General features: G+C 39.8%; 1 protein-coding gene across 2 annotated transcripts; it reads left to right on the forward strand.

Moving 5' to 3' along the window:
- Positions 1-3,019: 3,019 nt before the first annotated feature.
- klhdc8a (kelch domain containing 8A) lies at positions 3,020-25,422 on the forward strand. Of its 2 annotated transcripts, XM_086118570.1 has the most exons (8): positions 3,020-3,223; positions 6,516-6,871; positions 7,026-7,236; positions 12,266-12,430; positions 12,557-12,775; positions 15,642-15,743; positions 18,355-18,503; positions 20,420-25,422. In XM_086118570.1, exons 2-8 carry the CDS (start codon positions 6,707-6,709, stop codon positions 20,471-20,473), a joined length of 1,065 nt encoding a protein of 354 aa, XP_085974696.1. In that variant the 5' UTR covers positions 3,020-3,223; positions 6,516-6,706; the 3' UTR covers positions 20,474-25,422. The 2 variants fall into 2 exon arrangements, with proteins under 2 accessions (XP_085974696.1, XP_085974697.1); XM_086118571.1 differs by lacking the exon at positions 6,516-6,871.
- Positions 25,423-26,665: the final 1,243 nt, after the last annotated feature.

Raw genomic sequence — 26,665 nt, forward strand, 5'->3', positions numbered from 1 at the left:
GTGTTGCTTTGTGTTGAATTGTTTGGCCATATCATATCGGTCAAAAAAACGTTATTACACCCCTACTATTAACCACTATTTTACAACACTAAAGTGTGCAATAACCCACCCAAATTCTACTTACTGGCCACAATGTGACGTGAGATTCTACTTAAGGTAAGTCATTTTAAAGTAAAAAGAACAACTATTTCGTTCCGGGAGTGACCTGTCTGCTGATTGCATGAATAATTTTTCAAATAATTGAATGTCAGGCTTTGTAAAACGCTTTGGGCACTATATATTGTTGATAAAGCGCCATGTAAATCTTTATTTAATATTTCGGCAAATCTTATTTATTTTCCAGCATATGGAAAAAGCCAGGAGGACCTTGTCAGGTCATATAAATCTAATGGAGGGGCTGTAGGGTTAACTGCCATAGGAGTAATTTCCTGCGTAGGATTTTAAGGCATTTTGTAGCAATTTGCATCTCCTGTTGGTGCTCAGCTTACAATACATTTATTATTAATGCTAATATGACCACATGAACACATGGGCACCTTGCATTTTGTACTCGTCTGAAATGTTGAAACAATGATAGTGTCTTTGTAATGTTGTGTGTCAAAATGTACAGCGCTTGACTCGTGAATCTCATATTCACACTGTACTTTTTGCACGTGAACCATGTTCTGTAAACACATCGGCGCAGCAGCCGATCTGTGCTCCCATTTGTGCAGAAATGAGGAGGGCGCCACCGAAAGCACAAACCCTAGAAGTGGAGGAAAACATACAATTCCTACATGTTGCATTCTTGCTCCGTATGTTTCTGCTGTTATTGGAGCTGCAAAATAATTTTGAGTACCAAGAGCAGCTCATTCAATCCATGGTTTGCAAAGCTATTTCAAAAATTTTGAACAGCATCGGCAAATGTGTGCGGTAATCCGCAGCAGTCCGCACCGATCGTCACACGCCTCAATGTGTTTCCAGAATATAGTTCACTCGCAAAAAAGGACAGCATAAATAAAAAGAAAAATAGGTCCGCTATTGGTCTCTATCAAACAAGCGGACGAAAGGACTTTTCGCGTGTTTTGAGTTCAGGGTTAGGAACATTTGCATCGAGTCTTTCGGAATAGTTTGTTTTCAAACATTTATTTCGGTATTTCTTTTTCAACTTAAGTGTTAAAGTGTAACTCTGTCATTAGGCACATTTTGATATCTGCTCCCAGCGACAGCTTAAGCATAAAAAGTCTACACACCCCTATGAAAATGCCAGGTATTAGTGCTATTTAAAAAATCAAGCCAAAATACATTTCATTTGCTCAGGAACTTTTATGACATTGCGGTAGGTGGCGCCGTCATTTTTTTATGTCATCATGTGCTGGGGAAGAGGCATCACAGACAAATATAGAAAGAATTAATCGAGGCGCTAAGAAAGCTAGCTCAGTCTCAAGCTGCCAAAAGGACACCATAGAGGAGGTGGCAGACAGAAGGATGCTAGCCAAGCTGACATCCATCATGCACAACACTTCCCAACTGCTGCATTACCCTGCAGTAGACAACCAAAGTGAAAGGAGGAATGTTAGTGTAGGTCATTCCTGCTCACAGCAATAACTCTGTTCAATTTCACTAAATAGCTATAGAGCATACACATGCACTTAAAAAGCCCAAAACATCTTTAAATGTCTCTTAGGTGCAATACATCTTACACAATGTTGATGTTTCTTTCACCTTGATGCTATTTGTAAATAGCATTTCCCTTCTCATGTGGTTTATTTTGATAATACTTGCTCCTTTTATAATATCGTATATTATTGCTTGCTGTTTTAACCAGTGAATTTCCCCACTGTCAGATCAAGTCTTCATCTTCTTGGCACATTGCTTCACCATAAGATATGAATTTGCAGTCTGATTTTCTTCTGAGTTAGTTTTGTATGGATTTCGGTTTATGTTGATTCTATGCTTGTGTGTTTTCTTCCCACAGCCCATAAATATTGATTCATTGCACATGCCTGCAGGGTTGAATATAAGTGTGACACTTCTGAAAGTACAGTACAGCAAACTCCACTGTTGCACAGTAAACCTGTCCCAGCATAATAAAGCATACAGACACAAACATCCATCCATCCGTCCATTTTCTAATCCTCTTATCCTAACAAGGGTCGCAGGCGTGCTGGAGCCTATCCAAGGTGTCTTTGGCCAGGAGGTGGAGTACACCTTGAACTGGTTGCCAGCCAATCACAGAGCATACAGACAAACAACCATTCACGCTCACAATCACACCAAGGTAGAATTTAGTGTTCTATTAACCTGCATTGCATATTTTTGGAATGTGAGAGGAAACCAGAGTACCCGGAGAAACCCCATGCAGGCACAGGGAGAACATGCAAACTCTACACAGGAAAGCAGGAATCGAACCCCGCACTTCTGCACTGTGAGGTGGACATGCTAACCAGTCCACACTGTGCCACCCAGATACAAACAGGACAGAGGGGGGACGAAAAAAGACAATGCATGTGACTATCTTTATTCAGTTGGGAGAATTACATCACCCCCCCCCCCCCACACATAATATTGGAACAGATGGATGGTTCTTAAAGACGAGTTTCTTTTGGTTTTAATATGAACCTTAGCACAACATACTATTTCAGAAGATTGGCGAATCGTCTTCGAAAGGTATATTGAGAATGTGTTCATAAATATTTCACCCTCACTTTGAAAGAATGGGGTAATAAAACACAACACAGGCACCAACCCATAACATACAGCTGGTTTGTTTAATAAATGGTTTAAAATTTGCCATTAATATTTCAACGGTGGGTGCATGAGAATATGACACATACATCGGTGATTAAAGCAGCAGAGCACATCCAAGTATCAAATTACATTACGATGTAAATTATTTAAACGACCATTACTCGCAGCAAACACCTTAATAAACATCGCCAACAGAAAGCGTTCAACCATAAAAGGGGTGACTTTAAATTTCCACCGAGACAGCCCAATATAAATACTTCGTCTCTGACCCACATAATAATAGCGACATTTCAGGCGGAGCCCGATCTTGTCACAGCTCGCTTCCCCATTGAGCACTCCCTGGAACAACTCGAGCTGCTCGAGCCTCGTCGCTTTCCATCTTGCTCGCAAAAAGCAGCTTCCTATTCCATCTCCATCCACCGCCGTCGAGAGAGGAGAGGAGCGGGGAAGGGCAGCAGCGCACACCGAGCGAGAGGCGACAGGAATGGCCAGTGTGAGTAGCTTTTGACAATAAACACGGATGTGGTTCCGGCCCAATGTTTACTTTTGGGCTATTAAGTCGAAGGTCGTTGCGTTGCTACAGAAGTGGGGGGAGCGGGGGGGGGGGGGGGGCACCATAATACATAAAGTTAATGTGTGAACTTGATGTACTGTACTGCGAAGACTACCAAGATACATGTTTATATTTCAGGGATGCAGTGGTGGGCTATTTTTTTTTCTCCGATGTCACTTCTAAGTCATTACAGAATTAGAGTTAACGCTACGGTAATGAATACAGTATGTAAGAGGTGTAGATCTGAGCTCAGTTCATATTACTGTAACTGTCAAGTGGAGCCTCGATGGCGATCGTTATTCCAGAGTTATGGTAATGAATTTAAAACCAGAGTATGAGGCATACTGTTGAACGCAACAGGAACGAAGCGGGAGCACACATGCCAGCCGAATGGTACAGTGCAGCTGTATTTTATGCTCTTCACTATCAGTTTTACATCCAACGGCTCAGTTTGTTTCACGCATCCTTCTCCTTGATACAACATTCATTGAAGGGCATAATACTTGAGCAGTGATTGTATAAATTGACCTGAGCCGATATTTAGAAAAGTTGGGACTCATAACGTCAAGTTTGAACTAAGTCTCCTCGGTTCTAGTTTGAATGTTCATTGTATTCTTACACCTACCTCTCTTTCTATTAGGAGGGATGGATGATTGTTGATGATGATGGTGATGGATATTGTTCTCTTAACAGTCATGAGAGTCAATGTAAAAAAAACACCCAGATTTATTCAGAAATATCACTCAAATCTGAGACAAATAGGACTGTCTCCTCAACCTGTACCACAAGTTATTCTTATGGTTTACGATACCAGCACCCTTTCAGCAGAATGTTGTTTCTCATATTCACTTGATTAAGATCCTCCATCAGTGTTATTGCAGAGATTTGCAAGAAAAATGTAATTCTGCAAGAACTGTTCACAATATATTTTGATTGTCTCAAGTCGCAAACAAATATTCGTCTTAAACGAAGACCACATAAACAATTTTAGGGGCCCATGATTTTACTGAACACCGCATGTAAACATCACAGTGCAGGTTGGCAAAAGTCTGTGACCTGGATTTGATCACTGGCCTCCTTCAGCAGCAATAAGCTCAACCAGCAACACTCCCTGCAATTGCAAATTAAGCCTGTACAGCAGTCAGGAAGAATTTGGGAAACATTTCTATTTACAAAGCGGCTTAATTTCAGCAATGTTCTTGAAATGTCTGGTGTGAATCATTCTCTTGAGGTCATGCCACAGCATCTCAATGGGGTTGAGGTTAGGACTTTGACTGGGTCATTCCAGGAGATGTATTTTCTTCTGCTGATAGTCAGTTGTCGCAAGCATTCTCTGATTTATCCTTACAATGTCCACGTTTTCTTTTCTTTTTTCTTTTTTGAAAAGTCCGCCTTGAAAATGGATTTCGGTCAAGTGAAGTCGTCCACTTCCGGCTTCATTCAATTGAATCTCACTCGAGTCACTCTGAACCAATCAGAGGACGGCAAAATGCCAAAGGGAATGTCTGTGGATTATGGCGCTTCAGCCAGGGGAGACCTCGGATAGTAGGAGCCAAGGGTGTGGGAATGACAAACACCGACATGGTTTCATGAAGATTACACGAGATGGACAACAAAAGCGGAGTAGTGGGGTGCATCACACTGAAATTCAATCTGCCATCTACCGTCTCAATGACCTTGGGTACCTCAGGGGACTCATGGGGAATATTTGCTGGCGTACATATAGTCTTGGTCAATAAATTGTCATCTGCACTGGGATTTATGAGAATCTGAAGGCACTGAATTGCGAGTTGACTCAGCAGGGAGAGTGAAACGGGAGGGAGAACAAAAGAATTTGGCTCACCAGGGTGCTCTGCTTTTCCGATGACCCTGATCTTTTTGTCGCAACTGACTATTGGCAGCAAAACATCTGGTTTGACCATCGTACAGAAACAGGTTAGCTTTCATCCGCCTCTGTCGTTCACTTGGGGGTCAGATGAATTCAGCTGAGCTGCATTGGTTCCTTGTCGGGTCAACGGAGGTGCTGTGGGCTGAACTTGGCGATTTGCAAAGCGGTATAATTTGGAGGCGATGGAGTTGGAGTCTTGGCTGCTTTCTTTTCTCCTTCCTTCCCTAAGGTGCTTATCAATTTTTGTAGGCCAATTACATTTCTAAAGATGACCACTCATCTCGACTGCATCTCATCACAAACTGCGAACATATGCACAAAAATGGCTGATATACCACTCTTAATTGGGGGAATCATCTGGCACATGCTCTTCTTTCTTTTTCCTCTCCTGCTTGTTTCTTGGCAGTTAGCACACAACTTAATGGTGCATTACCATCACCAACTGATTTCATTCGGTCGAAGAGATTCCTCTTAGCAAGCCAGAAAAAAAACTATATCCTACTAATTCTTTCTATTTCCCTCAAATAGTTGAAGAATGGGTTTTAATTCCCCACAGGTACAGCTAGCCATATCATGCTTGCCCATCCTAAAATAGTGTGCTGCTCAGCCCTCTGTGGCCAAACCTCAATGTTGATATTATTCTCTCTGTCTTCTTTTTTTCCTTGCTCACCGCACTTCACCAATGTTCCTTTGTATTATGTAATACCATCTATCTTTCCTCTCTTCATCCTTTTGCTTTAGACACCTTTCCTTTCATATTCTGTTTGGGTCTACCTTTTGTTTCTGTTTTACTGAGTTTAATATCTAAATTCTAAGCTTAAATCAGTATGTTTGATGGTGCGCAACTGTGTAATCTGTTTTTGTGACTATTAATTAACTCACTTGAGGTTGAGCAGAATCACTCCACTTGTAGGTTTTTACGCAATATTTGTTAATATTAGGGCAGCCCGGTGGTCGACTGGTGAGTGCGTCGGCCTCACAGTGCAGAGGTGCGGGATTCGATTCCGGCTCCGGCCTTCCTGTGTGGAGTTTGCATGTTCTCCCCATGCCTGCGTGGGTTTTCTCTGGGTACTCTGGTTTCCTCCTACATTCCAAAAACATACGTGGCAGGTTAATGGAACACTCTAAATGATCCCTAGGTGTGAGCGCGAAAGGTTGTCCGTCAATGGGTGCATTGCGATTGGTTGGCAACCCGTTCAGGGTGTCCCCCGCCTACTGCCCGAGAACAGCTGGGATAGGCTCCAGCACGCCCTGTGACCCTTGTGGGGATAGACGGATCAGAAAATGGATGGATGGATGTTAATATTAATTCTATTTTTTTCCTTTTCTATATGTATTTTGCAGGGCCCAATTTAAACGCAGTGGCGTCACCCTGGGCATGGGAGTCCTGCCTTAATCCAACGTTCTCACCGCTTACCATCACCACTCCCATAAATCTCCTCCACTCAGGCCTTCTCCTCAGTCTCTTAGCTTTTTTATTCCTTTATCAATCTATAATTACAACCCTACTAACTCCATTATACTCTTCTGAGGCCATGGCGGTGCCCTCAGCTCATGAGTATCACTGGCAGAGCCTAGCACGACTGCCCAGTGGCCGGGTCTACCACACTCTATCAGAGGTGGGAGGTCAGATGTACATGCTGGGGGGCTGTGATGCTGCAGGGAGGCCATGCTCCACCTTGGAATTATACTCTCCAGAGGTACAAAACGCAATAGGCCTGGCTTGCTGGTTTGTTTGCTGAAAATGCACATCTTTTTTTGCATGAGAGCTTCTTGAAAGACTAAAACGTTGACAGTTGTGCTCTTTGTATTATTAATGTAACCGTTTGAAAGAATACCTGTCGCTGTTCCCAGGGGGACCGATGGATATGCCTGCCCTCTATGCCCACCCCACGTGCCGGTGCTGCTGTGGCAGCCCTTGGGAAGCAGATCCTTGTGGTGGGAGGAGTGGGAGAAGACCAGAAACCATTAAAGGTGGTGGAAATGTACAACACAGAGGAAGGGAGGTGGAGGAAGAGGAGCGCCCTCCGGGAGGCCCTGATGGGCATGTCTATGGTTGTAAAAGGTATGGATTTCAGATATTATCTTGGATCCGTGATTCTCTTCATAAATGTGATGCTTTTGGAATGCCTGTTTGATTCCCTTTTAAATGATGCCCCATTTGGAATGAACATGTATTTATATTTAAGGGACAGAAAGCTTGTGTTGTGCCCCTGTAAAATGTGCAAAATCTTTTCAAGCTGTTTATTGTTGCTGTTGAGTCTTGTTTGGGGTTCTCTGGTGGATTGGTTGATAGAAAAAATATTTTGATTTGTTTTGATAACTGGTGTAGATGCACAGGGTGTTTCGTGAGCCTATGACACTTTACAAAAACTCTTAACCTTAATCGCTGGCTAGCCTTCGCAAGATAAAACCTGTTTCGCTTGAAAGGTGAAATCTTTTTTTCTGCTGTGGTCATCTTGTTATCTTGTCAGGCCATTGTTACATCACAATCATTGTTTTTTACTTTTTGCATCACATGTGGTTTGCATTGATTTCATTGCTATTTTTGATCATGCTGTTCACCGGAATGAAGGCTTTTTTTGTTTTGTTTTGTTTTGTTTTGTTTTGTTTTTCGGTCATGTGACATTCACCAGCTGGAGAGCAACTGTGATGTCATTTACCATTGACAACAAGTGGCAAAATGGCCGCCCCCTGAGATGCATGAAAACAGGTGGATTTTGCTGCTTATAATCCATATTCTAAAAATGCAGTATCAATCAGACAAGCAACATATACTCGTCTCAACTGGCCCGTGACGCAAAAAAAGGTTGGAGACCACTGCCATAAAACATAATTTTGTAAAGAGCATTTTTGACTTGTGATCTAACCTTTCAACTGCTTCATGCAGAAATCATATGAAAGCATTACTGTTCTGGAAAAAAAAATCTGTCTCGACAGGGGGCATTTTCCACATGTTTTTTATTTTGTATTAAAATGCAATTAAATACATTTTTCCTGAGTTAAAAAATATTCCCGTCTGTGTCTATCATTTGATCCAGTCATCCAATAAAATCCAAATGTTTGCGATGTAGGCCAAACAATATGAACATAACATTTGATCAACCGTGAAAAGAAATTGTGACAAACACATGGTTTACATGTACTGTGTTTGGTCAATGTTATTTTTGTAACTTTCTTTTGATTATGTGCAGATATTTTGACCACCAACTGCTAATATCATTCCGACAAGAACTCGGGAGCACAGGGAATGTAATCAGGCCAATTCCCCCTGTTCCCTCCACTGTGCAATGGTCTGAGGTAACCGAATAAATGGTCGCTTTTGGACAATGGACTTGCTCACTTTCACTTGAGCTCCATACTTCGGGGCATGATAATGCACAACCCTGGCTTCAATTCCCAAGGGTATGTCCACTAAAACAGTGGTGCAAAAGAACCATGCACAGCCACAACAGCCCTGCACCTCCTCCTCATGCTCTTTACCAGCTTAGTCATAACATTACTGTGAAATGGAATTCCACTCCTAAGTCAGAATTCGTTGCAGTTTAGCCAACATGTTTGTGTTATTCATTTTAGTATGTCCAGCACACCTGAGCTGATCCCTCAGGTATGTTGCAAGTTTCTGGAGATAGGATCTGATTAAGTCATTCAATCCCAGCCATTTTCACTGGAGCAACCCCCTCAATCCTAGCGTTTTATTGGATTTTCACTGATCTTGCAAGGCCCACAGAATATTTGGTTCTAATGCTATATAAACATGGAGCCGTTTGGACTCTCTTCTTTCAACAGAAAAAAAAATTGCCAAAATGTCTTTTTCCATTCTTCAGCAATCGGCATTACAAAATGGCCAAGTTTCATGAAAATGGCAATTCCTGGGCAAAAAACGGAGAAAAAGAGCCTTTTGTAAAAGCATGCATTTCAAGCACGTGAGGCACCACTGCCGCCTACTGGTCGCTTTTTTACATGATTTACAATGCAAACGGCTTATTCTCATTCACAGATTGCATCAGACCCTCCTCCTCTCTATGACGCAAAAAAAACAAAAAAAAAGACTTAGACGTACAAGTACGTCCTTTGTAGGCGGGGCCGAATTTTAAAAAGACGTACAACTACGTCTTGTGGATTGAAAGAGTTAAGAGTGGCGGGGATTGAAGTCAATTTACAGTTATGTCCTGGGCTGTAGAGATGGGTTTTCAACTGCTTTCATAACACTGATATTTTTCAGCATTGACATTTCTTACTGCGATAACAACCCCAATTTTCTCAGTGATTCATATCTTGATTCTGGATTTATGGCGGAACATAACGTTGCGCCACATGATGATTTCAGCCACCTGATTATGAGCAATGAAAGCTCAATGGAAGAGTCGGGATTAAAAAAAAATGTTTGGCATAGACAGACACATTTTACAGGAGTGCAGTCACATGCTTGTGCTACTCATTAAAAAAAATGCACACTCCTTATAAATGGGGCATCGTTTAAAAGGGAAATGAGTGGAAAGGAAACATCGTTCCAACAGATAGATAATCGACCAAAAATTATTTGCAGAACTTTGTTTTGTGCTGTTGTATGCACAAATATGTTTGTTTGCCCTGCAAATGATTGGTGACTTTAAATCATGTTATATATTCTTAAGAATGAATAATAAATACCGGTAGATTTATAACAAGATGATTGCAGTAGGCTCAAACCTTTTTCAGGAACGAATTTCTACTCATGGTGATTTTTGCTTAGATCAAACAATTTAGCTCATTACATTGCTCAACAATTTTATACTGCAGTCTGTAATCAGAGATGCAAGTAAACTTTTCTAAATGATTTTTGTGCTGATTCTGAATCTGTCATTTTTTTCTCTCTCAAACATCATTTATTCATAATAATAATAATAATATGATAGGGGTGGCCCGGTTATCGACTGGTTAGCACGTTCGCCTCACCTTGCAGAGGTGCAGGATTCGATTCGGGCTCCGGCCTTCCTTTGTGGCGTTTGCATGTTCTCCTCATGGCTGCATGGGTTTTTTCCGGGTACTTTCCAGTTTCCCCACATTTCAAAAACATGCGCGGCAGGTTAATGAAACACTCTATATTGTCCTTAGGTGTGAGGGAGAGCGCAAATGGTTGTTGTCTATATGTGCCCTGCAGTTGGCTGGCAACCAGTAGGGTGTACCCCTCCTACTGCCCGAAGTCAGCTGGGATAGGCTCCAGCACGCCCGTGACCCTCGTGATGATAAGCGGATTAGAAGATGGATGGATTGATAATTTGATATGTAATATAGTCATATATTTATTTACTAGTGTTTATGAATTAATGGTAACGGGTGGATTTTTTTCCCTGAAATGTCACAGCTAGAAATTACAATGCATTGTGCAAGCATTTATAGGTCAAACTATCTCAAAAACCTCATGTGCCCCCCCCAAAAAAAGGCTTCTTCAACTGTCAATTTATTTGGAATTTAGAGAGTTTAGTCTTCTGTCCTATTTAATAATAATAATAATGCACTTAAAAACTGTAAACATATGGGGATTATATTAATAAGCACAATATGCGTAGACTATCATTTTTCTTGCCTGTATTCAATCCATTGCTTGCAGCTTTATCGTCAGACTAAATGCCACCTAATAAATGACGAATGGTATGACAAAACGATCAATAGTGCTAAATGAAAACAAGCAGGGTATTTTAAAGAAGGTAGTCAATCACTTAATGGCCTAAACGGTGACATTTGTTGATTCATTGTTTTCAAGAGATCGGATAATGAATTGCCAGATAACAAGGTTTGCTTCTTCAAAATGAATACAAGTTGTTTTTTGAACTTTTTAATTATATCAGTCTTTGCCTGTTGCGCAGTAAGTGGTATTTGGCAGTCTTGCCTCAACCCAGAAAGGTTCTGAGTATCAAGCCACTCCATGTCTGTGGAGTTTGTTTACATTCTTCTGTGAGTTTCTGCAGCTTCCTCTTGCAGTCCAAATTGCATGTATGTTTGGTCAATTTGAACATTGTGTTGCATTTGAAGCAAATTTGAGAAGAACAAGTTAGTGAAAAGTTGGCTACATGGGACCAAAAAAGTCTCACATGGCGAAGGAGGGCGCTTATATTTAAAAGTCACTCGATTTCTTCACCGAGGAATTCACTGCTGTGAGGCTGCAGGAAAGGGCGATTGTGGAGTTGGTCAACGCTGTGAAAACACTCCACATCTAGAATCCTGAAAAGGACAAGCATATTGCCTAATTGGACAGCAGCGTCACAGACTTGAAGCAGTACAACTAGGCCTGGGGTTGGGTTGCAGGGTCAACAGCAATAGCGGGAAGTCCAGACTTCCCTCTCCCCAGCTATTTCCCATGCAACCAGAGATAGTCTCTCCAGCATGTCCTGGGTTGTCCCCGGGGCCACCCACAACCCAAATCCTCTGAAGCCATTTCTTGTTTTGAGCAGGGGTCACCAACCTTTCTGAAACTAAGAGCTCCTTCTTAGCTACTGTTAGGGTGATCCTGTGTGTGACCAACAGCTGGCACTGTAGGGGCACACCGGTTGGTCATTGTGGCATTAGTTTGTGTTTTGTCAAAAGGATTCCAAGCCCAACCAGTCAGTCTTGGGTCATTGTTTAGATTTGCTTGTGTCTGCCTCTTGGGGTCGTCTACCTACTTAATGCACAGGACTATCAGTTTGATAGTATGCCGTTTTGAAATAACTTTGCTCAAACTACCTTCTGATGTCGTAATTAACTAATCACATTTGCGATTTCTCTCAAGAATTATGAAACAGATAAATATCTGCCAGCGTTCACATTTTGAAATGATCACTTCTACAATATTCTTGGAGAGTCAAAGTGTCTAATCACTGGTGAGGTATTTTGGAATAGGTCCGCGGGCACCATGTTGGTGACCCCTGGTTTCGAGTAATGTCGTAAAATGAGTTGCAAATAATAAGTTGTTGAATATTTATTGTTTAAAGTTTAGATAAATTATGAGACATAAACATTTTTAGAGGGTGTCCGTTCCATTTTTTTTCTTGCGTAAGGTTCGTCCTTTATGTTCCAGAAAATTCATTTCACAAATGATTGCCTCGATTGCATGTGTCTGTGCGTGCATGCAGATGGCCGTGCTCTTGCTGTGGGTGGAATGGGTGCTGACTTGCTCCCTCGCAACATCCTTCAACAGTATGACTTTCGTAAGGATGTGTGGGCTTTACTTCCTCCCATGCCGACCCCGCGCTATGATGCCAACACACATTTATTGGACAACAAACTCTATGTAGCAGGTACTTTCTAACACTAATAGAAATTGTTATTCAGGCAGAATGCGCTCTGTAAACTACTTCTATGTGTACTTTATTGAAATATTATTTTCCAATGATTAATCTATTGTCTTTTACCAAATGTTGTAGGTGGCCGCCAGTGTAAGCGGCCTCTGAAGGCCTTTGAGATGTATGACACCGATATGCGCTCATGGATATCGCTTCCAATGTTGTCATGTAAGCGATCCTATGGAGGTGTGTTATGGGACAGTGCTGGGAGGCTGTGTTTGCTGGGAGGTCTACGCCAGGGAGGAGGACATCAGACCTCAAAATTTACCAAGAACGTCAACATTTTTGACTGCAACCAAGGTATGGATGACCTAAAATAAAATATCCATATTTCTTTTCAAATGAATCACATCATTCATTTGCGGTTAACACAAGGCTTTAAGAAAGGTTTCTCAAACCATAGCTCGCGGTGTAGTTTTGAGTAGCCCGCGGAAAGCTTTTGGATCTCACTATATTTAGCTGCAAGGTTGGATTTCACTTCGAAAAAAATTGAATATTATGTATCACGAGCATTTACTTGTCATTATTCTGTTTCTGTTAGTCTCCAGTAGGTGACATAGGAGGGCTTTCTTTCACAGATCATAATCACCTGACGACACCTGATAATTCACCTTGCTCGAGCTATTGTTCTCAGTACAGTTTTCGAGACGTTTCCGTGGTTTTGTAGTTCCCTTGCCTCGTTTTGTATTTTAAGTAGTTTTCTCTGTTTTTGTAAGTTTATTCTTGGTTTGTGTCTCAAGATTTTTGGTCCTCCTGTCCTTTTGAGACAACCTATTTCCGTTTACAATAAAGTTATCAATAAATTAGAATTGCTGAACCAAGTGTGAGTAATTCTGGAAGCAAATCTGCCCAATAGAGTCAGATTTAATGTCAAATATAAGTGCAATGCTGTACATCCTGAGCTTTGTGTTAACATGCAGGAAAATTCCGAGTGCCATACATTGTTGGCATTAAGACATCCCATTTCTGTTTTTGCATCTCATTTATACTTGTATTCGAAATTTCTGCCTCAAAATGTAAAAATCAATATTGTGTTGATTTAATGTTAGGCCCATGCACTATGCAGCAACAAGTGTTTGAAATATGACCCGAGAAGCGTAATGGAAGCTCAAAACTATTGAGTTATTTATCTATCTAGCTATTTATTTACCACTGGGTATGTGTTTTGGCAGGGGATTTTGGTCGAATGAAAGGCAGAACCGGAGTGTGATTCCGGTTATTATAGTCTCATAATGAGGTGATGATTTTTTTTTTCATTAAAAAAAAAAGAAGCAAATGCCTGTGCCTTATACACACAAAGACTGTGATATCAATATTTCCACTTCCACACATCAGGAATGCACAATACCAAGTTTCTCCAATTTCGAAATAGATGAGATGGGAGATGAGCTGCAGATGGGAAACGGGCAACCAGGAGCTGCCTGAATTATAAGATCACGAAACAGATGGCTGTAATATCTTCAGCAATGACTTTCCACATAGAAACATATTCAGTCATTCGGTCACTGTTTAATATTTGCATTTATACCTCTATATCACGAAAAATCAGGCACCCTCCAAACTGGCCTTTCTACATAAGAAGTGTCCTTCTGGCGTACTTACAGTGCATAGGCAAGATAACACACACAGCACACAAAACAAGAATTGAAAAAGTGAATGAATATGAAGTAGGGCAAAAAACATTTTGGTAATATGTCTATCTTCTGGTATATGAAAATAAATAAATACATGTCACAAAATAAGAAGTTTCACATCGCAGTTTGTAAGTGAAAATCAGCATTTTGTGTCTCATAAAAACACATTGAAAAGCAAAACTGAGAATCATAAATAACGTTTTTCTAATCGATGGGGACAATCCCAAAAGGCATGGTAACGTAATGCAATGCATTTTTGTTCCTTACGCATAGGAAGTAGGAGGTGGAAGCAAATGGTCAATAGGGTGCCTCGTATCAGGCCACCGAGACATTACAGATGCTGGCCTAACTGGGCCAGGACAAATTTCATGAACAAATATGATGAAATCAACACAATGTTGTTTTTTTAAAAAAAAAACAACTGTGTGGTGTGTGTGTGTGTCCACGTTGAACAGTCACCAATCCCCGCTGCTTTCCCCTGTTCAGATACTGTCGAGGCAAGCTAGCAATGAGCTTTGGCTAGCTAGCGAGTGTGGCTAAACACGTTCCGATGTCACTCCTAAGTCAGTAATCATATCCTCAATGGCTGTGAATAAGCTATACTTCTGACAAATATTTTTGAAACGTAGGGACAGCGAGGTGTAATTAACAGAAGACTGAGAAACTATTCTAATTGCTAAGCTAAAATAAACATGTCCTTGTGACACATCGGTATTTTGTGCTTTGTTGATGAAGTACATTTTTCACACAAGGATGGCTGGAAACTCATTGTAGCAGAATGTATCCAACTTTGAATAGCAAAATACACTAGCAGGCAATATAATAACCTTCTGGAGAGAAAATTAGTAAAAGCGAAACGGAACAAGAACCGGAAAAGAAAGATGTTAAGTGACGGTGTTTGTCAGCTAGCTGCGGGTTAAAAGTGTATTCATACAGGACAGCATTTTGAATATTCCTTCGTATAACACCAGTAGTTATGAATTTTCTTATTTTCATAATACACCCCTAAGATTTGTAATCAAATATACTTTGCTGAAAGACCATACAAACAATTCAGAACGTTTTGAGAATGTTTTAGCCACAATTATCAACCATAACATTCAAACATTTTTTTTCTTAATGCCGAATACGTACAAATGTTTTGAAAAATGTATGGTACAATTAATAATCACACTAAAATTTGTGTTAATCATATATGATATGTGATGAATTACTAATTATGTGTGTCAAGTGTACCTTCAATACTTCTTGCAAGTAAGTTATCACATCAACTTTTATAACTTTTATACTTGGCATTAATATTCATCTAAGAACACTTACGTTGCATGCCAATGTAATTTTTAGCTAACCAGATTCCAAGCAAGGATTATTTATTTAGTTATTTATTGTTATTATTGTTTTCATTATTTTTATTTTTTTACTAGAATGCTAAAACCAACATTTTACCTTTTTGCTTGTGAACTGAATTATGTGTGACCATTAAATTCTGCTGCATCATTCCCACCTTGTTTATCCTTCATTTCACCGTTCAGGTACGTGGCTGAAGTCAGATGAGACAGTGCCCTTGAAAACCAAGAGAGCTGACTTTGTGGCTGCTTTGCTGCGTGGCCGCATGGTGGTAGCAGGCGGACTAGGTAAGACTAAATAATGGTTTCTACATCATGGAAATGAACTCATACTTATTTGAATGTCATTTGTACAATACCAAACAGAGCTATCGTGTCCCACTGTGAAACTCTTCAAGACTCATAACACAGAAAGTGGACTTGTGTGTTTTATTGATACTGTATATCACATGATTCTAGCTTTGATAATGCCATATTTACAATTACAATTTACATTACCTCTAAACTAAATGGTTGAAAGATAATTTAATTATGGCGACCTCTCAACTTTTTCTGTCTCCCCTGGCTAAACTTGGCTCCTCCCAAAATGCAAAGTTTGTCTCTCATTTAAGAAGTGTGAAAATATTTTCTTGGCACCAAGATGGTGCAAAACCCCCTCTCTAATAGAAAAGTGGAACGACAGTATTTTTTCTGAGATGCCATAAAATGATTCTAAAATTAGAGGTGTCAAATTATCGTGTTAATTGCGAATAGTTAATTACAGTCATATTTAGCGCGATATGTTTTTTAATCGCGTTAATCTAAATTTTAATCTTTAATTTTATTGTTTCTGTTGGTAGGTTGCTTTTATATAATCTCCCATTTTATGTGTTGGCTTCCTGTGTTCGAGTTGTAGAGGGTGGGAAACAATGGTCAATCACAGCCTGAAGCGGACATTGATTGGCTGTCATTATGTTTGGGCTTGTTTAGCAGAAACTGATAGGCTCCCATTGGAGTTGGGAGGGCCAGGTAAGCAGCAGTGAGGAGAGGAGAGGTGAACATGAATGAGCATGTGAGAGTTCTCAGCCCAATGAATGGAAAATTGACATTCCAAAATCCCTGACGGCACTCTGGATAAAGGTAGAGTGTTGTGCCAAATTTGTAAGGAGTTTGCTAACCACTGAGGCAGCTCAAGTTTAGCTACCACATCAATGCAAAGCACCCAGTCCCGAGTGCAGCCTCAGTTAACATTAGCACCGAAATCGTTAGCAATATAGCGAGCTAAAGCAAATCTCTTCACCAAACTAAACTCGAGGGGAACACCCGCGTACGAGGCATGAAGTCAGCATAGCTCCTGTGTCCTCTGTAGCCTCGAGAAGTGACTTATGTTTATTTTGTAATCATGAACAGTGTTATTTCTGAAGTGCTAACTTAAAGCACTGTGATTTAAGGGTCTATTTTATGTATTTTTTATTATCTGAAGCAAGTTCAGTGTTCAGTACTTGTATTGATCAGAAAGGTATTCTTACTGTTTTTGATATGTTTATTTTATTGTTAATTTTATTTTTATTTTGTAATTATTTGGAGATTTACCAAAAAACAAACTAGTGATATTCCCCCTGGTGGTCGAAACTAACGGTTGCAGGTAGGACTCGTCTCAAATACAGCAGAAAGTAAATGGCTCGGACTGCATCTGTTCAAGTCTGTTTAAAAACAATAAACAACTTTATAATATATATTATATTAGATCAATCAATTACAGATTATAATTAATTAGTCTCACAATGTTTTTAATCTCTTGACAGCACTATCGAAAATCATATCGAATAGAAAAATGGCACTACTTTTCTGTTACACATGACTTTGGCCCCATCTTGTGGCATCTTTGGTCATTTCAGAAAAAGCATGAAAATTGACTATGCAAGTTTTTGAAGAAAAAAGGTTTGTTAAAATAATTGTGAACAGGTAGTAAAACATGGTAATGTTAATCCGTCCCACAAAGGCAGCAGACAACAGAAGGTACACTGCTTAATTTTTAAGGCTTTAAAACACTGTCATCAACTGACATTTAGTCCATCCCGTGGCGCCGATCAGCAACACACTCGGTCAGGTTGAACGGAAGAAAAAAAAAACAGATGTTGAAATGCAATATTTACCCTTTAATAGGATGTTGACCCCATGATGAAACCGTCCAAAAAATGGACAAAAGATTAAATAAACGCTGTTTTAAACAGAATGTATTTGGTATTGTGTCAACCATTGCAATGAATCTGTCCTCACATCAAACATAATACAGACATCTCCAACACATAACAAAATATTTTTGTAATATGAAACAATGTCACCGAAGTATCAAACGAGCATTCAAAAATTCCAGCCACTTAAAACATCCAAAATATTGCCAAACTAGAGATGTGACCTTCCCCCTGTTATCAACAATTTCTTTTTGTGCCATCACACTTTTTTTTTTTTTACCTTTCATTTCAGTGCACAGGATTCTTTTTTAAAACAAGTTCTGAGACTTGAAGGCTAAACATTAAATCGCTAGTGTGGGCTTTATTTTCTTTGTGGTTTTGAACTGTAATCCACTCAGCAAAAGTAGCAGGTCGATTTGATGACGGGACCAAATGTACTTTGCTGGGCCGTAGTAGGTCATGACGCTGCGGGTGGATCCCAATTCTCTCCCCAGCTTCTGCCTCGGTAGCCTCGATTGGGGAGCGGTTTTCTTTAAGATTGTATTTCTATCGAACATATTTTCCATTGAGATTGATCACGTGCCTATCACGTTACATATTGATATTGTTTTGTCTCCCAGCTCTATAGAGGTCTGTGTGCATCTGAGCTTGCCCATTCCAACATGTTATGTCTTTCTATTTGGAATTTCGCCACTTATGCGATTACGATGTTGTGATGTGATTAGGTCATGAGCCCTCTGCACTGGACACTGTTGAGGCTTTTCATCCTCTGAAGAAAAAATGGGAGCGATTGGCTTCCATGACGTTCCCCCGATGCTCGGCCTCCTCCATCGTCATCAGAGATCGACTTCTCGTAGTTGGTGGAGTCAACCAGGTATACTGAAGATTCAGGGCTGGATGTAAAATGCATACTGAGCTAGATCTGCAGCGGATAGTAAGACAGGAATTTAGATTGAACATCTTGATTGGGAATTTCGATAATATCAAACGTGAGCCAGCACGCTTTTCAAACGAAAAAAAAATGGACATTTTCGATAAAACGTCCTCGGGTCTTCCTCTTGTCTGTCAACTCAGTGCAGGAATTAACTGATAAGGTCCTCAGTCATACAAAACACAGTTTACAATGATAAGAATACTGTGGGGAGCACAGAGTTGGAAATTGTATCATCCACTGAGATTATTTTGCTATATGGGAAACATAATTGTTGACGTGACCAATAGTTTGCCGTAAGTTTTAATCACACTGGCAAATGTAATGGATTTTGTCCTCAAAGGTGCACTGTGGATATCATTCTAAGGTGGCGGGCGCATGTGTATGGCTAATTTGGTGGATAAAGTTTTGTGTGCGGTACACAAACGACTGACACAACCCCAAGTAAAATTCTGTCACTAAATTACAAAATATGCTTTGATCATACAGGACTCAGTTTTCGTTTGACCCTGATTAAATGTCATCACTTTTTTAACAAGATTCTATTTTTAGTTTGCTGTAGTGTTAGACTGCCAAGTTAAAACACAATGACAGTGAAGCATAATTCAACATAATTGAATGCCCAGTGGCAAAAAGAAGAAGAAATTGTTGTTACATCATTGTTGCCAGCAAGCTTACTGCACACAAAACATGAAGGAAGAAGGGGGGTTGAACTTTTCTTTGATTTGAAAAGTCCAAATCCTTGACTTTCAGTCAATTGTTAATATTTCTGATTTAGTCCACCATTAAAGCAAACAAAGCATGTATTTGTGTTTTAAGCCAAACAAAGACGATAATATCGGCCTTACTTCCAAAACCGGATCAACATTTTGCCCCGTCTATCAACACGTCGTGAGTCCAAATGCTGCAACCCGTTTTGATATCCTCTGAGGCTTATCAAACTTTAAATCACAACTCTGAAAACGGGACGAGGATCAAGAAAGCCCAAATACTGAACAGTTTTCATACATTACAGACATTCTGCATTTGCATAAATTATGAGTCGAAAATAATGAAAGCTTGGATTAATGGACATTTAAATAGGGCCCTGAATTGACTTTATGACATAGCGTGCTTTTAAACACTCTTAACTTTTGATCTGAATCCTCACACACGCTTACAACTTTGAATCCGACAAGTTCTGATCCGCTTCATCTTCACAAGGGTCACGGGGGGGAGGGGGGGGGGGGCTGGAACCTATCCCCACTGTCTTCGGCCAATAGGCGGGGGACACCCTGAACCGGTTGCCTGCCAATCGCAGGGCACACACAGACACAATTTAGACTGTTCAATCAGCTTGCCATGCATGTTTTGGGAATGTGGGAGGAAACCAGAGTACCCGGAAAAAACCCACGCAAGCCCGGAGAGAACATGCAAACTCCACACAGGGAGGCCGGAGCTGGAATTGAACCCGGTACCCCTGCACTGTGAGGTCGACGTGCTAACCACTGGGCCGCAGTAACCGTAGTTAATCACTGAATTACACTAATGCAGTCGGAAAGCCAGGAATTCCAGATTCTGATTCAGAAAACTTTATTTATCCCAGTGGGGCAATTAGAGAATGTACACACTGTGGCGACAAACCCTTGTCGACCATGAATATACATTCAAATGGGAAACAAGTACAGCCGTAACTGAGTCTTCACCGCTACTGACGATAAAATGTTTGTTGGGCTCTAGACAGTTTTGTTGACATTTCAGAGTCCGCACTTTGTTCCTTTTACTTTATTACAATATATACCAGTGTTCAGTGTAAATGCTTCAGCCACATATGCTGTAGATGCTATTTCTCCTTATCTGTCTCTATTTGTTGCTCCTAGGTGCCCAGTTCGGCTCATGAGATACTGTATGTAAAAGAAGAGGAATATCTGTAGTCTGATCCCAGGCACTAGCGCCCTCTTTCATCACAGTGCAACATGGTGGTAAACTTCTATATGGGACAACACTGCCCCCTTTTGGGGTTGAAGCACCATCAACAGGAATGCAAAATGCTTTTTGGTATGCAAAATGAGCTTTCTGAAGAAATCTTAGTATCTAATGATTCTACATTGTACGTTGTAGTGCACACGTTTTGTTGCTTATGCCTTGCAATGTAGAGACTAATCTGCAGTGCTTGACACATTTGTTTTAACGACACCCTGGGCACTCTTTACGCCAGCCGCCCAAAAGTATCAACATTTTTTAAGGTTGTTAATACTTCAGCATCAAGAAGCTCTTCAACTAAAATGATATGATTTACTGCTATTAATTACGATACTTATTTTCACATTTTTTTCTTCTTCTTGGTCCAACTTTTGGTAGATCTTGGTGACACATACAACCAGAGCTGCTTTGCAAAAAAAGAATGGAGTTGCTGTTAAACCGTTTTTTTTTTTTAAATCACACAGTAGCCTGACAAAATATTGATGCCGTTGCCAGACCTGGTGTGTTTGCAAAGTTTCATGAGTTTTCAAGCCCGTTTAGAACCTTGAAAAGTCGTGCTGTTTTCTTAGCGAATAGCATGTTGTCATGGCAACAGCTTTTCAACAAACTTTGGTAGACAACATCACAAAAAGGCCTAAACGCCCTTCAGAGCAAATAGAAGGTAAATGTGGTTAACCCGCCAAGAAAAACATAAAATAAAAAATACAGTATATTTCCTTGAAATAATGGCTGGGCAGAGAAGGAAATTATAACACAGCTCTTTGTTCTTGTGTTGAAGTTAATGTTTCAATGTACCCTGGTATGGGTGGATCTTCAAAATCTCATTTCATATACGTTGTTGTCCCCAAAGGAAAATTTACACAGTTTGTGGACGAAGTGAATGGCAATCGGATCAAAAACAACCAGGAAAAACAATACATGAACAAAAAGCTCTCGCAAAGGCAAAGTAATAGTACATCCGAAAATATAAACGAAATAACAAGAGTCCATTTTCACGAAACAAAAATGAGAGCATGATCAAAAGACAAAAATAATATAAATACTTACAAGCGAGAGACTCAAGCGCAAAAACGATAATGGTGAGAATGAGAAAAAACACATTTAAAACAAAGTAAAAAACACAAGAACTACAGAACAAAACAGGAGTCTGAGTCGCCACAGTGTGGCGCCAGAAACAACAAAATGTTCGCCAGTCCAGGTTTGGACATAATACTTACTGTACATTCAAAAAATATGTGGTCGATTTTCTGTACCTCATTCTCACAGAAAGCACATTCATTGTCATCTACTTTAAAATCGTTTGGGGTTTTTTGTTTGTTTGTTTTTTTAGCAATTCGTTGGCAGGACGAAAACAATTCATCATTTTAAAGTATCTCTCGTTGACTTTTGGTGGAATAGGAAGATGTAAATAAATTGTTCTTAGCTTTTCAATGGATGTTTTGTCATATTTATTTCTTGTGTTATTGCTGTTGATTTTACAAGGGAATGGATTCTCAGAAAGACTGTCAAATGAATTTTGTCGTACATTTTTTTGTTCTCATTGAGAGAAATCTCAATAGCAATGGCACCCAATCGTGAGTTGCTAGCTGGGTGTTCAGCTGTACTTTTAGTAAGAAAAAGAAATTCTTGAGGCAAAGCTCTCTTCCTTCTTTCAAATCCAGATCTGGGAGGATAGAAATTGTATTTGACCCAACGTTGCTCCTAACTTAGCATGGCACCATCTGTGTTCATCAGATCTGCATAAAACAGTGACTTGTTTCTATCTGTCTTGGAATATGGTGAGTAATTGTGCACATATAACCGTTTCCAATCCAATAATTATTGTTTATGGAACTCTGATCATTTAAGTGACCGTTTATTTATTGTAAAATCCTGTTGACTGTAATATTTTTTTGTTAAATATAAAGTTGGTGACACAGTAACAGACTGTGCTCGCGTTGTTGAGCCAGGATTTCAATCAACAAGTGTTCCATGAGGGTAATCAAAATCAATAACCTTCAGGTCACTATCTTTTATTTCTTGAACCATTTGACCTTTTCTCAGATAGTGAGGCTTGTTTTACCAAATGAAGTTAAGATTGACTGTATTTCTTGTTTTAAGTAGCTTGTTTGAGACCGCTGCGCTGCTATTTGGCATATTGGATTGGATACAACTTTATTGTCAAATGTACATACAGCACAGATGAAATTTCTTCCTTCTCAAGACAACATAAAACAAAATATTATTCTCGATAGACTTTCCATTTTGTCAAGTATATGTGCCCTAATATGGAATAATCCCTCTGAAGCCAAATGTTTCGTTTGGACTTGTTTTCAAAGTTCATTGGGAGATTGGAGTTTTGATTTTTTGATATGTACGTGCCCAAGAATTTCCTTTAAGATTTAAAGGGATATTGCTTTTTTTTTTTAAAGGATTGCCATGGATTGAAAGGTCAATCCAGATACATCAGAAAGCAGTTTAATTTATTAACAGCTATTTCAATTTAACTGTTGTATTTTGGAAAGAGGGTAGTATCATCCGCTAACTGAGTTAACTGCGCCTTGGGACAGTTGTGATCAATCAACCTGCCATGCATGTATTTGGAATGTGTGTGTGTGTGTGTGGGGGGGGGGGGGGGATGCAAATTCCACACAGGAAGGTCGAGGCCCGGACCCCGCACCTCTGCACTGTGAGGCCCACGTGCTAACCAGTTGCTCTCTTTTTTGCAAAAATCTGGTGTTCGTCTCTATATGTGCCCTATGACTGACTGGCGACCAGTTCATGGTGTAGTCTGCCTTTTGCCCAAAGTTAGCTGGGTTAGGCTCCAGCATCCCCCGCGACCCTGTTCAGGAAAAGCAAAGTTGAAAATGGATGGATGGATGAGGCCCGACTGTCGATCGATACGTGCTGTGTGCTATTTCTACCACTAGATGTCAGTAATACCTAAAGTGTGGATTTCAATGCGGCCGTAGCATTAAGGTTTGGGGAGGAAAAAAGGAAATCGTTGGTACTGACCAAGGTGCTCTGTTTTTATACGTTGATAATATACCTTTTCATCCCTCTCTGACCCGATGACTTGAACTACAAAGTTTAAGAGAGGTGTGAAAGCTTAAGGAGATTTTAAAAAAAAATTCCGGAGACCTTATGTCTCATTCTCACAACAAAGATGCTGATTGGAAAAAAGATGACATCTGAGTTCTGCTATCGATTGCCCGTCCTGAAGAACTTGGATGTTCCCTGACACCAACTGAATTTGCATGGAAAGATTTGAATATGCATTTGTAAAACTGAATGTGAAAAAAAATGTACAGATTTGAATTTTCATTAAGGAATTCAAATTCAACAATTCAGATTCAGATTTTCAAAGTGAATATTTCAATTGAACAATGCAAATTCATTACATGTAATTCGGTTTTTCAGTGCATTCAAATCAAGTTTAGCGATTCAAATTCAAACATAAAATATTGTGGTGGCACATACCTGAACCAATATATCATTTATTGCCTCGCCGGCTGAAGCGACAAGAGTGTGCAAAGTAGTTAATTAAACACGTGACTGTACCTTGTCGCTGGCCTCTTTTTTTTTTAATCTACCTCTAACCTCCTACATCGTAGGAAGCGCGATTGAAACGTTGTCTCTGATAAGGTTCAAGAAGTGACATTCCCATAAATTATCATTAAAACTTGCATTCATCAATAGAAAAAAATGTTTTACTGGTTGAAAGTTATGTCTTATTAATGTCTGAGTCCAAAAAGCAAGCCTGCTGAGGGTAAATTCAGTTCATAGTCGAGAGCGCACGGAAAATGAAAGCGTCCCCAAAAGGTCTTTGTCATGCTTGATGGTCTTGAAGTCAAGTACTGGTTGATGAAGGTCGAATAAATGTGTTCAGCACCATATTGGAGCTGACACGTTTTCCAGGGTTCTGGTTCCTGACTTCCTGTGTAACATGTCATGTAGTTTGTACCAAATCCACTTTTTAAAACTGGATTGTATGCCTGTCGTATTACAATACTTCAATTGTTCTGTGAACTTGCATTTGCACTGAAGCTGAAACGTCTCACAGTATTTGCATTAGGTCCTCATACATATAAAAATATGCCGTTATTGCCGCACTCCTCTGTTTTGTAGCAGTGCACGTATGTTTGATTGTAGATGTGATTTAATAACCTGTAATAATAAATAGGATATTGCGTGGCCCTTTGTGACATTGACCACGTGTAGATGTTTCACACAGTCAACAGAATGTAGGACAAACTGTCCAAAAATAAACGTCTTCAAATTCTCACTGAACAGGGAGAAAAAAGTCACAGAAACTCGTCCAAGATGGCAGTCATTAGAGTTTTCCAGGTATGGGTCGCCAATCACTGAGCCACACTGGTTTGTACTACATTTGAACAAAAGGGTAAGATGTGGTTTCCTTTACAGTTTACACCTATTTGATAGTTTGGACCTTTTATGTACCTTTTTTTTTTCTTTCCAAACTAGAAACGGTACTTATTTGTACCTAGTCTTTCTGTTTTTGAGCCCTGCACGGTACATTACAAAAAGTTGTACCTAGGAGAACATAAATGAACCCCAACAGTACCCTTTTTTTTCAAACAGTGGAGACCAGGGGTAGAGAACTCCGGTTCATTTGAGAGACATTCCAACCTGTTTTAGATCCCTCCCTACTCCAACACGCCTGATTCAAACGATCAGCTCATCAGCAAGCTCTGTAGAAGCCTGAAACAATCATGATCAATTCCCTACTCCTGGTTTAGCCGATGAACAAACGTGATGGCTTGTTTGACTGACCTGATTTCTAGTTTTCCTGTTTTTGTGCTTTATACTGTCTTTTATTTTTTATTTTTGCTCGATGTACAGCATTTTTTGTTCAGCGGTAGTTGTTTTAAAGTGCTCAATAAATACAGCGGAGTTTTGAGTTGAGTTGAGCTGATCACAGGTTCCCATACAGCAAGTCAGAGGTGGGCAATTCATTTTTGAAATGGGCCTTGCAGTTCAATTATATTAAATATGAATTTTTATGTCTTTTTATAAAACAATAAATTGAATATTTATAACAGGCTTGTGTTGTGTTGACCTATTATTTGTTGTTGTAATAAGGAAATAGAAACAGAAAACCAAAACAAAAAAAGTATATTAAAAGTACCTAAAAAATATTGAAATGATATTTTATGTTACTGGTACATTATATATGAAAATGACATAGCTACAGGTGGCCCGGTGGTCCAGTGGTTAGCGCGTCGACCTCACAGTGCAGAGGTACCAGGTTTAATTCCAGCTCTAGCCTCCCTGTGTGGAATTTGCATGCTCTCTCCGTGCTTGCGTGGGTTTTCTCCAGGTACTCCGTTTTCCTCCCACATTCCAAAAACATGCATGGCAGACTGATTGAACACTCTAAATTGTCCCTCGGTGTGAGTGTGAGTGCGGATGGTTGTTCGTGTCTGTGTGCCCTATGATTGGCTGGCAACCGGTTCAGGGTGTTCCCCGCCTACTGCCAGAAGACAGCTGGGATAGGGTCCAGCACCCACCCTTGTGAGGTTAAGTGGATGGATGGTATCCATCCATCCATCCATTTAGAAGAAGAAAATAAAAATACATAGCGACACATATTCATGAGAAACCTTGCCCAGATGTGTCATAGGTTTTCCATGAGATCAGTGTATCGATAAAAAAAAAGAACATTTTTATGTACACCTCTTTATATACTGTTAGCCTATATACATACAGTATATATATATATATATATATATATATATATATATACTGTATATGTATAAACAGTATACTATGTCATGAAAAAGTGTGTAGCTCCTTTCATTTTATTCTCTTTTTTTTTGCAACATTTCTCCACTTAGTTTTCGCTCAACATCAGACAAAGATTACCTAAGTAAACATAAATTGCACTGTTTAATGGATTATTTGATTTATTAAGTGGAAAGAAAACTATGCAAAGTTACATGGCTTTGTTTGAAAAAGTGGTTGCTTGTTAAATCATGAGTTTACTGTGGCTGATCACATTTTTTCATTGCATATTGATTGACCACACACAAGCCTTATCAATCACAACATCTCCTGAATGGAACCTGTCTGACAAACTGAAGTTAGCCAGAAAAAAAAAAAAAACACTTCACTGCAAAAAATGTCATGATCTAAAGCAATGG

The sequence above is a fragment of the Hippocampus guttulatus genome, chromosome 8, assembly GCF_054856545.1.
Source record: "Hippocampus guttulatus isolate MCC_2025c chromosome 8, RoL_Hgut_1.0, whole genome shotgun sequence".
NCBI lineage: Eukaryota > Metazoa > Chordata > Actinopteri > Syngnathiformes > Syngnathidae > Hippocampus > Hippocampus guttulatus.